This window comes from Capsicum annuum, chromosome 3, assembly GCF_002878395.1.
Source record: "Capsicum annuum cultivar UCD-10X-F1 chromosome 3, UCD10Xv1.1, whole genome shotgun sequence".
Lineage (NCBI taxonomy): Eukaryota > Viridiplantae > Streptophyta > Magnoliopsida > Solanales > Solanaceae > Capsicum > Capsicum annuum.
In genome coordinates this window covers 246,757,789-246,772,089 of record NC_061113.1, presented here as the reverse complement: position 1 = coordinate 246,772,089, position 14,301 = coordinate 246,757,789, and the positions used below count along the sequence as shown (strand labels likewise).

The 14,301-nt window shown below is 35.5% G+C and overlaps 1 protein-coding gene across 1 annotated transcript in view; it reads left to right on the top strand.

Annotated features, from left to right (window-relative positions):
• The first annotated feature begins 7,912 nt into the window (after positions 1–7,912).
• LOC124897154 overlaps positions 7,913–14,301 on the top strand; it is a 10,769-nt gene continuing 4,380 nt past the window's right edge. Inside the window, exon 1 of the mRNA XM_047409698.1 lies at positions 7,913–14,301. Coding sequence (XP_047265654.1) covers positions 8,854–14,274 — 5,421 coding nt within the window. The 5' untranslated portion in view covers positions 7,913–8,853 and the 3' untranslated portion in view covers positions 14,275–14,301.

Sequence of the window (14,301 nt, the reverse complement as noted above, 5' to 3'; positions counted from 1 at the left end):
CAGTTAAAAAAAAAATATTCTTATGGAGAAATTAAATAATATTATAAAAGAATATGGGATTTTATTTGTTTTCATATCAAGATTAGATTCCAAAGGTAGTTCATTATACTCCTTTCTTGATCAACAACCTCATCTAAAAGAGGATTAAAGCAGACTAATTAAAACATCTTTTTTTCTTTTTAACTCCTTTAATCTTTAGCTTATCTATTAAGATGGTTACCAAAAAGTGTTGCTAGCTAGAAATTTGACAAATAGTTTCATCCTTTATGGTGAGAATAGGTAAGATAAGACGCTTACTAAGATTGTTTCATTGAGTTTATTAAATATAATGTATTAGTAAGGTTGAGATTAGTTATATTAATATTATTTTTAATTGATTATTGGTTTGTTGTAGTAAATAAATTAGGAACGAATAGAATAGAGTGTGTGTATTAAAATAACAATAGTCATCGCTTTGTTAATGAATTTAATCACTAATATAAAAATAATACTACAATAATTATCTCAATATAATTTCACAATTGAAGTCTGGAGATAGAATGTACATATGACTCAACTCTTCGTCATAAATATAAATGAATTATTTTCAATAGATTCCAACTTAATTGATACTAAAACTAAATAATACTCGCATAATAACTAACTAAATAAATTTAAAGCACTGTAAATAAGAAATTAAATAATATCAAACGAATACTTATATTACTTTTTCTAATATTTCCTTCCAAACGACCTCAATTATATTTTACTTGTACCAATTATTATTGGTGCGGTGACCCGTTGTTCATTGCAAGCTTACCCTGTAACTTGGGCACATTGTTCATTTCATTAAATATATGTGTATATAATATAATATTGAATTAGAATTTTTCTAATTTTATATAAAAGTTTGGATACATCACTGAAGAATATGATGTATTTGAAAGAATGTGATATATTTTTGTGGATTAAATTAGATTTTAGGAATTTGAAAAAAGTTGGAATACAAATTAATTAGGGCAAACAATATAAATGCCGACAATTTATAGTTTAATTACAGAAAATTTCGACATTTTGCATAATTATTGAAATCTCGATTTGAATCTGTTGAGATGCATAATTAACTCTCGATACATCTAACAAGATAAATCTTTTCCTTTGTAAAGATATATAATTAACTCTCAATATATTTTTTTCGGTACTGGGTTTGTTGAGATACATAATACATCCATTAAAGATACATTTTTTCCTTGTAAAAGATATATAATTAGCTCCCGATTTTTTTTTTAATTGTAAGTATGTCGAGATATATAATTAGCTTCCTAATACATTCAACGATGATACATAATTGACTGAAATTTTTGTATTTATTTTTAGTGTGAGATTTATGTAAATATATTAAGTTAAGACGTATGTTTGTGTCATTTGCGCAATTAATTAACTTCAAAAAAAAGTAGATATTTATATAATTTTTTCAGAAATTTAAACCTTTGGGCTTTAGAGAGTTATCACAAAGGCCGAAGTTCCGGTGAGTCCTTTTCAAGCAATCAAAGAGAGTTATCACGAAGGCTAAAGTTCCGGTGAGTCCTTTTCAAGCAACTAAGTATTTTTGATATTTTTCCTGAATTTTTTGATATTTTTTGCTCTTTTTTAGTTTTACCTAAAATACATGGTAATTATTATTCACAAAAAGTAACGGTTGTATTTGATGAGGAGTTCAAAATCAAAAGTCACAATAAACAAACCCCATTATAAAAGAGCAAGGCCAACATCAACAACAATAAACCCAGTGTATTCCCACACAATGGGGTTTGGGGAGGGTAAAATGTATACAGTCCATACCACTACCTCCGGAGAGGTAGCAAGGCTGTTTCTAATGGATCCCCGGCTCAGGACAAAGAATAATAAGTAAATTCATAAATAAGCATGAAACACGTTGGAACAATAAAAATAAGACACCCACACAGTAGAACCCTATACTAACAAATCAAAGGCACCCTCACCCACAATACCCCCACCCCAAAGCTCTCTTAGCTTCCGACTACGGCCCACCCGCAGGTACTAACCTTCTACTCTTATCCGCGTCCTCCACCCCTTCCTATCTAGGGTCATGTCCTCCGTCAGCTGTAACTGCTCCATGTCCCGTCTAATCATTTCCTTCCAATATTTCTTCGGCCTACCTCTACCCCGCCTGAAACCATCGAAAGCCAGTCTCTCACACCTACGAACTGAGGCATCCGCGCCCCTCCTACTCACATGCCTGAACCATCTCAACCGAACTTCCCGCATCTTGTCCTCCACCAAAGCCACTCCAACCTTCTCCCGAATAATCTCATTCCTAACCCTATCACTCCTAGTAAGCCCACACATCCAACGCAACATCTGCATTTCCGTCACCTTCAATTTTTGGATATGGGCGTTCTTCATTGGCCAACACTCCACTCCATATAACATGGTCGGACGAACTGCCACTCTGTAAAATTTTCCTCTAAGTTTAAGCGGCACCTTCTTATCACACAACACTCCCGAGGCTAGCCTCTACTTCATCCAACCTGCCTCAATCCAATGGGAGATATCCTCATCAATCTCACAATTTTCCTGAATCAAAGATCCGAGATACTTAAAGCTATCCCTCCTACACACCACCTGAGAGTCCAACCTAACTACCAACTCGTCCTCCTGCCTCAAGTCATTAAAGTTGCATTCCATATACTCTGTCTTGCTTCTACTCAACCTGAACCCTTTAGACTCAAGTGTTTGTCTCCAAACCTCCAATTTATCATTTACACCTCCCCGCATCTCATTAATCAACACTACATCATCCGCAAAAAGCATGCACCAAGGCACCACACCTTGAATACGCCGCGTTAAAACATCCATCACCAAAGCAAACAAAAAAGGGCTAAGAGTCGATCCCTGATGCAACCCTATCAGGAACGAAAAATGCTCAGAATCTCCTCCCACTGTCCTCACCTAGGTCTTAGCTCCTTCATACATGTCCTTAATCGATCTGATGTAAGCCACCGGGACCCCACTCACCTCCAAGCATCTCGAGAGAACCTCCCTAGGAACTTTGTCGTATGTCTTCTCCAAGTCGATAAATAACATGTGGATTTTAATATAAGGCCTTAAATATATATGCATATAACAAAAGTATTATCAATAATTTAGAGTCATTTTTTGATTCTTACGTACTACTTCTTAGTATAGTATTCTCACAACATAGTAATATTATTATTTATAAAAGTAAAGACTAATTTTAATTAATAAAATTATTTATAAAAGCAAAGACTAATTTTAATTAATAAGATATTAGTCCTTTGTTTGCAACACATTACCTTGAATATTATTGTAAATACTTTATTTATTAATATCAAGATTTGATAAAAAGTTCTAAAATATTTTTAATAACGGAAAAGGATCAAAAATGCCCCTAAACTATCTGAAATGAATCAAAAATACCCCTTGTTAGTTTTTTGGCTCAAAATACCCCTCCGTTAAATATTTGGCTCAAAAATACACCTCCCCTTAACGGAATTCCACCAAGCATACCACCTAGGTAAAAAAAGTCATGTAGTTATGCCACGTCACCATCCACACGTAAAATATTATTTTTCAGAAAAGGGTAAAAGATACCCCTGAACTATCTAAAATGGATCAAAAATATCCTTCGTTAGTGTTTTGGGTCAAAAATACCCATCTGTTAAATATTTGGTTCAAAAATATCCTTCCCTTAACAGAATTTCACCAAGCATGCTACCTAGATAAAAAAAAAGCCACGTGGTATGTCATGTCACCTTCCACATGTAAAATGTTATTTTTTAATTATATGACATTCCTTTCTTCTTTATTTTTATTTTTTTGCAAAGTAATTTTATTGATCTGGAAAAAAATTATACAACAATAACAACAACAAAAAATCCAGTGTATTCCCACTCAGTGGGGTATGAGGAGGGTAAAATATATGCAGTCCATACCACTACCTTCGGAGAGGTAGATGAAAAAAAATGATCAGCAAAATTAAAAAATTCTAAAAATATTTAAATAAAATAAAATAAATCAGTGTTTTACTAGATTTAGTTTATTGTTTTGGGGATTTCTCGACGTTGGGAAATTACTAAATGAATTTTATTAAAGGAATACAAATTATTCAATTTTTTTCATTATATGATAAATTTTTCACTTAGATTATTAAAGAAAATTATATCCATGTTTTTCTAATGATTAAAATATCTTAAATATCATTTACTTTTCTGAAAGTGGAATTTTCAAAAATTCTAAGAATACTTAATGATTAAACATAAAATTAGAAAAACTATCAACATTCATTGAGTTCAGAAAAAATAAATCAACATCACTGAGTATAATCTTTTTATCTAACTCATTCATCAAGAAGAAAGGAATGCCATATAATTAAAAAATAAAATTTTACATGTGGATGGTGATATGGCATAGCCACGTGGCTTTTTTTTTTTTTTTTTTATCTAGGTGGCATGCTTGGTGGAATTCCGTTAAGGGGAGGAGTATTTTTGAGGCAAATATTTAACGGAGGAATATTTTTGAGCTAAAAAACTAACAAGTGGTATTTTTGATCCATTTCAGATAGTTTAGGGGTATTTTTGACTCTTTTCTGAAAAATAAATTTTATATGTAGATGGTGACATGACATAACCACGTGTTTTTTTACCTAGGTAGCATATTTGGTGAAATTTTGTTAAGAAAAGGAGTATTTTTGAACTAAATATTTAACGAGGAATATTTTTGAATCAAAAAACTAACGACAAATATTTTTAATTTATTTTAGATAATTCAGAGGTATTTTTGATACTTTTCCGTTTTAATAAAGAATAGATAGCTCTTCTTTCTTTTTTCATCAATTTAAAATTTATACCTTTTATATTTTTCAATCTTTAATATTTTTTATTAATTTAAATTTTATATCTTTTATATTTTTTGATCTTTAACATTAATAGAAGTGAAATTAAAATTATAAAATTCATATTAAATTTTTTGGGCCTCCGAGGGCCTGAAACGTTTACTACTAGTACCCTTGAGCAACCTTGTAAAAGAGCCCCAAATTCAAAATAAAAAATTAAACCGTTACAAAAAATCCTAATCAGGTTTGCTTCTACATCTTCAACCACCCACCCTGATTACAAATCCTTATGATGTCTTTGATGGACCTGATTGCAAATCTTTCATTTTCCCAGTGAGTTCAATCTAGCTCCTTATACTGAATCGGTTATTGTGTTTGTAATCACTCTATGGTTTTAATTTTCAATGTTGTTCGTATGGATTTATTTACTCTTCAGGCATGTCGCATCTTTCTTAATTAGGATTTCATATTTGGACTTGATTTGTTATATCCTATTGATTTATATATCTTTTCATCCATGTGGGAATTTTTATTGTTGTGGTCTTCTCATGATAGTGTAGCGTCATATATAAACGAAATTTTGAAGAACTTACAGAAAAAGGTATTAGTTGAATTGTATTTTATCGATTACGTTGGACAAAGGGATGGGCATGTTTTGTTTGTATTCTTTGTCAAGTTTGGAATTAAGATATCTGGGTGGAATGGTAGTTCATTTTTGACTTGTAGAGATCGAATGAGAAGAAATTATCTTTCTCACTGCTATTTTAAGTTAGAGTAGGATTAATAATTAGATATGTCTGTTTTCTACATCTGTTGAACTTCTCTGCTGATTCGGTTACATGCAGATATATATAATCTTTAAAAATGCTAAATATTTGTGTGCTGTCTGGTTTAGCCTCATAGTAAGAAGGAGTACTAGTATTGACATGTAACCCTTGACCATACAAGGCATATCTGGTTGATTAATCGGTAAGCCTGGAGTGTTATGGGAGCTGGATTCATTGTTCAATGCTCCATCTTCCATCTCAATTTCTTGACCTTTGCGCTTTCCGAGATACAGACAAGTTGAACCTACAATTGATTTCAGGTCGCTGGCCAAACAGTGTTTCTTGGATTGTCAATCACTGAATCTACTGTTTGATTATTCTTCAGTTGGTGATTATCTAGCTCTTAACTGTTTAAAAGAAATGCATCATTGGTGTTTATTTTGTTTATTTTAATTGTCCTTTTCCCGACATTTTACTTGGCCTTTTGCCATGATATGTTGAGAGATTTTCTGGTTCGTACAGAAATTGAGAGTTGCTTTAGTCTAGCATCCGACAGTCCACCAAAATACTCCCTAGTCCAAGTTTCCTTTTATTTGGGACCCAAAAGTGTTTGGGATCTGATAATCTGTCTAACTCATTATAAACTCCTGAATACTTTGCAATGTATATTGTTATCTATATTGATATTGTTGTTAAATGAGAAGGTAGACAAGCTGAGAAATCTCTTTATATCCTATATTTCTCCCAGTATGGTTGGTTATTCTCATTTATAGTAAAGCTTAATTACGTGCATATGGTTTAGCATATACGGGATTAGAAGAAAGGAGTCTTCAAATTTACCAGGTATTGACTTTTCCAATGTGGAGAACAAATTGTTGAACAATCACCATAGAATGAAGTGTTTGATTGATGTTTTATGTTGTAGAATGTGAAAGTGCCTCAATTGTGAGGTTCAGTTAGGTAGAAAGGTCATCATGTAAACCTGAATGATTGTAACTACTGGAATTATTGCACTCGTGGATCCTACAACTGTATTTTGAAAGCAAAGACGTTCGTTTCTGCATTGTTTAGCTTTGAGATTTCACACACTTCACCATATTCAGCTAAACAAAAATGCAACGAAAAAAAGACAGATCTTTTATTCTTTCTTGTTTTTCGAAGGTTGCGGATCAGGTCTAAGCTGGGAAACACTCACTGAGCATGGAGACCAGTGGCTTGGTTTGGATATATCAGAATCAATGCTAGGTATATTTGATCTTGCTATGATTATTATCAGACTGCTAAATGATGGTTTTATCCTAGATATTGCCTTGGAGCGTGAGGTTGAGGGTGATTTGATGCTGGGTGACATGGGTCAGGTAGGTTACTTTGTTTCTTTTGATTGCTTCATCCTACTCCCAATTGTGATTTAAAATGTCAGATACACTTTGTTATTATTTTATAGTCCTGTTGCTTGGGCTGTAATCTTTCTAAAGTTGTCAAGACTCGTACATGATCAAGAGTGACTATAGAGTAAGTATCTATACGTATCTCATCAGTTGAGAATTCTCGAAGTGCCCAAAACGGAAAGGCAAACTGCACAGTGACTATAGAGTTAGCTTCTCGTGGAAAAATTAAGCATATGAGAGTGCATTTGCTTGATATATATTTCTTCTCTGTTTTCATGATAATCAAATGATGATTTTTACTTGAAGTTTAGAGCTGTAATGCGACTCTCAAATTGAGAATAGGTTATTCCACAATTTCATATCTCATACAATTTTGCGGGCAGGTCATCGAATTATTTGGTGGAGTTTTGCATCAATACCAAACCATGTACATTTCTTCCCAGAGTCCTCTTATATACTATGAACATAGATATGTTTATCACCAGAATAGTATGCCTTTAACTATTTTAACTATATTTGGATATGGGTTTCCTTCATAACTTGTCTGCGAGGTTTAGCTTTTTTTTTTTTTTTTTTTTCATTTTTTAATGCTAAAAGACTGGACAAGATGAAAGATCATGAAATGTGTCAATCTTAGTTGACCATGCACATAATTGAGATTACTTATGAACTGAATTATGCCAGTATTTGTTCTTTGAAATTCACACCTTGTAACATAATTATTTTTCTCAAGTTGTCAAGTAATGGGTAGTTGAAATTTGTGCCTGCTACATATTCTTTTAGAATGACATATAAATAATTGGTTGCATCTTCCGTTGGGCTTAGGGCTTCGACCTGGTATTCTGAACGGTGTCATCAGTATCTCAGCCGTGCAGGTATTTTTCCCCTCTTCTTTGCTGAGATCTTCAGTTTTTTGAGCCCATAATGACGATAGTTATCAGGTGAAGCCTTGACAATTTAGAATTAAGCGTGAAAAAATTTGTGCTTTTGATGTGAAATAATTAGCCTATGCACTACTTTCAAGTTTCAAGAGGCACATCTTGCCATAGTCTTCATAATCTCATCATCAAAAACCTTTTAATGGTTTTTGGTGAATTATAAGTACACATCGTTTGTATAGCCTCTTATGACTTTGTGCTTATTAGTTCTCATATACTTAATTTTCTCAGAGTAGGCATCAGAAAATTTCCCCCACTCTAAATTTCTCTCTGCCCAGCTCTCTTGTAAAATGTTTCCAATATTTTAAGAAATAAATTTGTAAGTTTGTTTCTACTTTCTTTTCATTTAAGCATCTTTAAATATCACATATCTTTAAATATCGCTTTAAATAGTCACGATCCGTTTCTGGTAGTCACGATCCGTTTCTGGTATCAGAGCCATGTTGGCAGACTCTATGTTTAGCATGAGCAGCTGAACATATAGTCTGTCTAGAGCATGAGCTAATTTATATGATAAAGGACATATTAACTTGATCAATATGCTTTTCTTAAATATTTAATTATGCTTTTATATCTTGTCTTATAATGGGGTTTTAATGCCAAGTTCGGGGTTTCTAAGTACTGTTTAAGTGTTTGACAGAACCGACTAATCTCCGGTGAGGACGTTGGTCAGCCTGAAAGTATAGGTCATTAAGCTTAGGAGAAGCGTGTTAGACCTTGTTTGGTGGTCCCGTCACTGAGAAAACACTTAGCAGTCTGTAGAGTAATGCCACTAAAACTTGTTAAGATCCTATAAGCCTTCGATCTATTTGCATAATTATATTTAGTCATTGCATATCTGATTACTTTAATATGTCTCTTTGCATATATATCTGCTCTGTTAGTCTCTAGACAGCCTTGTTTTAATGATGAATAGTCATGTCAAAAATACTGTTAACCTTTCTTCTTCGGCAACTCCGATTGCCACTATTGAAAATGATCTTCAAAACTGGAGTATTCCAGAAGAATCTTTCAGTACTATTTACCAAATAGGACGATTTAGTTTTTTGAAAAAACATAATATTAAGACCTCTGAGTCTACTGTTGCCATTAATAATTCTTTAGAAATTATTCAACTGTTCAACGAGTTAGATATAAACCGATTTAAAAATCAGTTTAATTATTTACATGTTGGACTTGTTCAAGTTGCTATCAAGCCTCTCTTCCGACAGGGTTTGGATATACCGGTCTGTGCTATCCTAAGAGATGCTCGTCTTTTAAATTTTGACGATTCGCTCTTAGGGGTAATTCAAAGTAACCTCGCCGACGGCCCGGTTTACTTTAACTGTTACCCAAATTTCTCTGTTGATATGAATGATCCTAACATCATGGATGTTTTGACATTGAATGTTAAAACAAAAAACATGAATAGTAAGGATAACACTAGAGAAATAGCGATCATATACCGAGTATATTATCGCCTTATGGGTACTACTCTAGCTCCTAAAGCCAGATTCACAAGCCCTAAGGGTGTCACCACTCTTATGGAAGCTAACAATGACCGTAGCACTGTCTTTGTTCCTAAAGCTCTCGTTTGGGATGATATCCTACAACAAAATGATTGGCACTTTGAGGCCATCACCCGTCCCATGAGGACCTACTCCGAACGATCTCAAATTGAACGAATCGTTCAACATCCCGATGGATCTATCGACCTAAAATTCCTCGGACTCGATCCATCTCGGCTTTCTTCCTCCTCCCGTCGATCTGTTTCCACGCGTGCCTCTTCTTCCAAACTCCCGGAGGAGCACGACGTACGTGATAACAAGGGACCAATCAGAGGAGTTGACTACTCTGGTTCTGTTCCAAAGGTCTATTACCAAAATACGAAGGTAAACGAACCAGAAAACCTTTATGAACCAGGAAGTCCTTCGGCTTCCGAGATGGCTCCCCCTCACAAGGTCCGAACTGACCCAAGTTTGTTCGTCATCCGCTCGGATGAGGAAGAATATGTGCCAGATCTAGCAGCCTTAAAAATACGCTGGAACCATCCAAAAGATACCCTCAAAAGGAGATGGTACGGAAGTACGTATTCTCCAGAGGAACAAAAGGAGTTTGGTCGGTTATGGATAGCCGACATGAAAAGACTCCGTTGTGATATGGAATTCTTCTTCTGGTTTGAAAAAACTGGAAGGATAGAAAACCAAACAGAATCTCTGAATGTCATTGTTACCAAATGGTACACTCAGAGAAACACAGTGGTAGAATCCGCAACCCCTCCTCTAGAAGGACTTAACATCCCTTACTCGAACGAGGTTATTAAAGCCTCACCTTTTAAAACCAAGTTCGAACGAGGCACACTGACACCTCAATTTAAAGATCTTGATAGAATAATTGAGCAAAACAATTATACAAATCAAGTTCTTCACACCATCTCCCAGCAGATTGAAGAAACCAAGAGTTCTCCTCTCTCTGCACCTCTACCAGTCAAAAGCACTCCAAGCTCTAAACCTCTTTCAAATCCTATCTTTAAACTCCCAGAGTTTAATAAAGATAAGTTTCCTAACCTAAATGATGACTTTAAGTTGTCTGAACAAATGCTGGAAAAAATCAATTCCAAACTCACCAAATTTAAGATCTCAGAAGCCTCTACCTCTAAAGACTCTTCTGATCCTAAGAATACGAATTCTCTCTCCAAATTATCTAGTGAACGATTTTCCACTAGAAAAAATTATTATCGAAAACCCTCTCCCCCTGACGTCCAGTTCGAAGAAAATCCTTTCTTATCTACATCTAGTCATGATGGGCGAGGTATCACTGAATGGAATATTGATGGTCTGGCTGAGCATCAGATCTACAATAAACTCCATGAAATTGCGGTAGCCATCACAGCCTACAAAATCAAAGGTTCCTCTGACAAAGGTGCCGCCACCATGATTGTCTCCGGTTTCACCGGCATGATCAAACACTGGTGGGACAATTACGTCTCGGAAGACGAGAAAAACCTCATTTACAATGCCACAGTCCTTGAACAGGTGGCTCGAACTGTTAATGGTCAAGAAACTCTTGTCCAGGAAGCACAAGAAGATGCTTGTGCAACCCTTCTTTATCACATAGCTAGACATTTTGTAGGAGAACCAAAACTCTTCCAAGACAGAAGCTTAGAAATCCTCAATAACCTTCGATGCAAGAATCTAGCCGATTTCAGGTGGTATAAGGATACCTTTCTTGTTAAGGTTATGATCAGACCTGACTGCAATAATGACTTCTGGAAAGAACGATTTATCAGCGGTCTCCCTCCTCTATTTGCCGATAAGGTCCGAACAAAACTTAAGGATAGATTTGAAGGCCAGATTCCTTACAATATCCTTACTTATGGAGACTTAGTAAGTTTCATTACCACTACGGGGATAGAACTCTGTACAGACCTTAAGCTTAAACAACAGTTGAAGCAAAATCACAAATACGGTCTGACAACCTTCTGCCAAGATTATGGTTTTACTGACCTCCATGACGGAAAGAGGCATAAAAGAATGCCCCCGAAGCGTCGTCATAAAAAGCCTTATCCAAAAGGAAAGACTTCTTATAAAGAATCAGGTTCTTATAAGGAGTCAAGTAAACCTCGCCGAAAAACCAGGCGCAAATTTGTCGCAAAATCCAAAGATACCTGTTGGACTTGCGGTAAGACCGGCCATAGGGCAAAAGATTGCACATCAGGTAAACGAAAGAAGATCAATCTTCTTGATCTACCTGACGAAACCAAAGAAAAGCTCTTCTCTATCATGGAAGACCCCTCCGAAGCATCTGATTCTTATTCCTCTTCTGAAGATGAATATAGCGATGAAGATTTCATCAACACCGCTTATGAGTCAGATAGTTCTCAATCTGGGCAAGACTGTGAGTGCCAAGGCACTTTCTGTATTTGCTCGCGAAAAGTTATCAACGTCATTACTGACAAGCCAAAAGAAATCCTGTTTGATATTATCGAACACATCGACGACGAAGAGCTTAGAACTAAGTACCTTCAAGAGCTCAAACGTCTCGTACTTTCTACTGATGAAAGTACCTCTAAACCAAAACCAATTGTTCAACCTTTCTCTATGACCAGAGTAATGGCTAAATTTAATCCTCCTTCAGAACCTTCCATAGCAGAACTTAGGGGTGAAATCTCCATGTTAAAGGGAGAAATCAAAAACCTTAAAGTCCGACTAGATCAAGTCGAACTACATGTTCTGACAGAACAAGTTCTACAATCGGCCTCACCAAAGGCCCTTACAGCTCCTCCTCCTATCAGCATGCCAACTGATCATCTCCAAGAACCCATTCTTTTTCCCGGAGAAGAAATCTCTGCTACTCCTTCTACCTCCAAAGCGGTAGCGGCCATTAAGGCTTACAGTGAGCACATTGCGGTAAAAATCGTTATTAACAATGACTTTGTACTAAATAAAGTAGCTCTTTTCGACACTGGAGCCGACAGTAATTGTATTGTCAAAGGCCTCATACCCACCAGATATCTTCAAAAGAGTACCTCACGACTATACTCAGCCACGGGAGAAAAAATGCGCATTGATTACCAACTGCGCAAAGCCCATGTTTGTAACAACGGCGTTTGCCTTATCAATGATTTTGTCATTACCGAAGATATCACCGAAGATATCATTTTAGGTATCCCGTTTATCAATCAGATTCGACCTTACCAAAGTAACTTCGATGGTATTCGTACCACATTGTTGGATACTGAGTTATTCTTCCCTCTCCTACGACCGCTCCCTTCTCAGGAGCAGCAGCGCATCAAAGACGAAACTATCTTTAAGATTAATCGTCTTTCTTCCCATCTGCACTACTTACAGAGTGATGTTCAGCTCAAACGTATTGAGTACACTTTAAAAACCCCGGAGATGCTAAGTAAAATCTCCATTCTCCAAAAACGGTTCGAGGACGAGATTTGCTCTGAATTGCCAAATGCTTTTTGGGAACGCAAAAAACATCTCGTAGAACTTCCATATATTCCTGGCTTCGATGAACAAAACATCCCCACAAAAGCCAGACCAATCCAAATGAATCATGAGATGATGGAAATCTGTAAAACAGAAATCAATCATCTTCTTGAAAAAGGAATCATTAGACCCTCTAACTCCCCATGGAGTTGTTCGGCATTTTATGTAAATAACAGTGCTGAAAAGGAAAGGGGAACACCTAGGCTTGTAATAAATTACAAGCCCCTAAATGCAGTCCTAAAATGGATTAGACATCCAATCCCCAACAAAAGAGATCTTCTGAAACGAACTTATAAAGCTAATCTTTATAGCAAGTTCGATATGAAATCCGGTTTCTGGCAAATTCAAATTGCCGAGAAGGATAAATATAAGACAGCATTCAATGTTCCTTTCGGACATTATGAATGGAACGTTCTACCCTTTGGGCTTAAAAATGCCCCTTCCGAATTTCAAAACATTATGAATAACATTTTTAATGATTATTCTTATATGTCCATTGTTTACATTGATGATGTATTGATCTTCTCTGAGAACATTGATTCCCATTTTAAACATCTTAATACTTTCTTTAAGATTGTAAAATTAAATGGCTTAGTAGTAAGTGCTAAGAAGATGCAGCTTTTCCAAACCACTATCCGATTTCTAGGACATGATCTTCATCAAGGAAGTCAAAAGCCCATCTGTAGAGCCATAGAATTCTCTACCAAATTTCCAGATGAAATCATTGATAAAACGCAACTCCAAAGATTCTTAGGAAGTCTAAATTATGTTGCTGATTTTATTCCTAACATCAGACAGGTCTGTGAGCCTCTTTACCAACGCCTTAGGAAGAACCCTGTTCCTTGGAGCCTCGATCAAACTAGAGCAGTCGTCAAGATTAAGTCCCTAGTAAAAACCCTTCCTTGTCTGGGCATTCCCAATCCAGATGCCTTCATGATTGTTGAAACTGATGCCTCAGACTTAGGATATGGAGGTATACTGAAGCAAAGAGTCAATAATACTTCTTTTGAACAACTAGTGCGTTTTACCTCAGGTATATGGAATGCGGCCCAGAGGAATTACAGTACTGTCAAAAAAGAAGTTTTATCTATAGTGCTATGTATCACTAAATTCCAAGATGACCTTGTTAATAAGGAATTTCTTCTTCGAGTTGATTGTAAATCAGCTAAAGAGATTTTACAAAAGGATGTTAAAAATCTCGTTTCAAAACAAATATTTGCTAGATGGCAAGCTCTCCTGTCTAGCTTTGATTTCCAAATTGAATTTATTAAAGGAGAAAATAACTCCCTCCCCGATTTTCTAACAAGAGAATTTTTACAGGGCCATGAGACCAACACTTCAGGGCAGTAGCCCTAAAACTGAACAACAACGAATGGC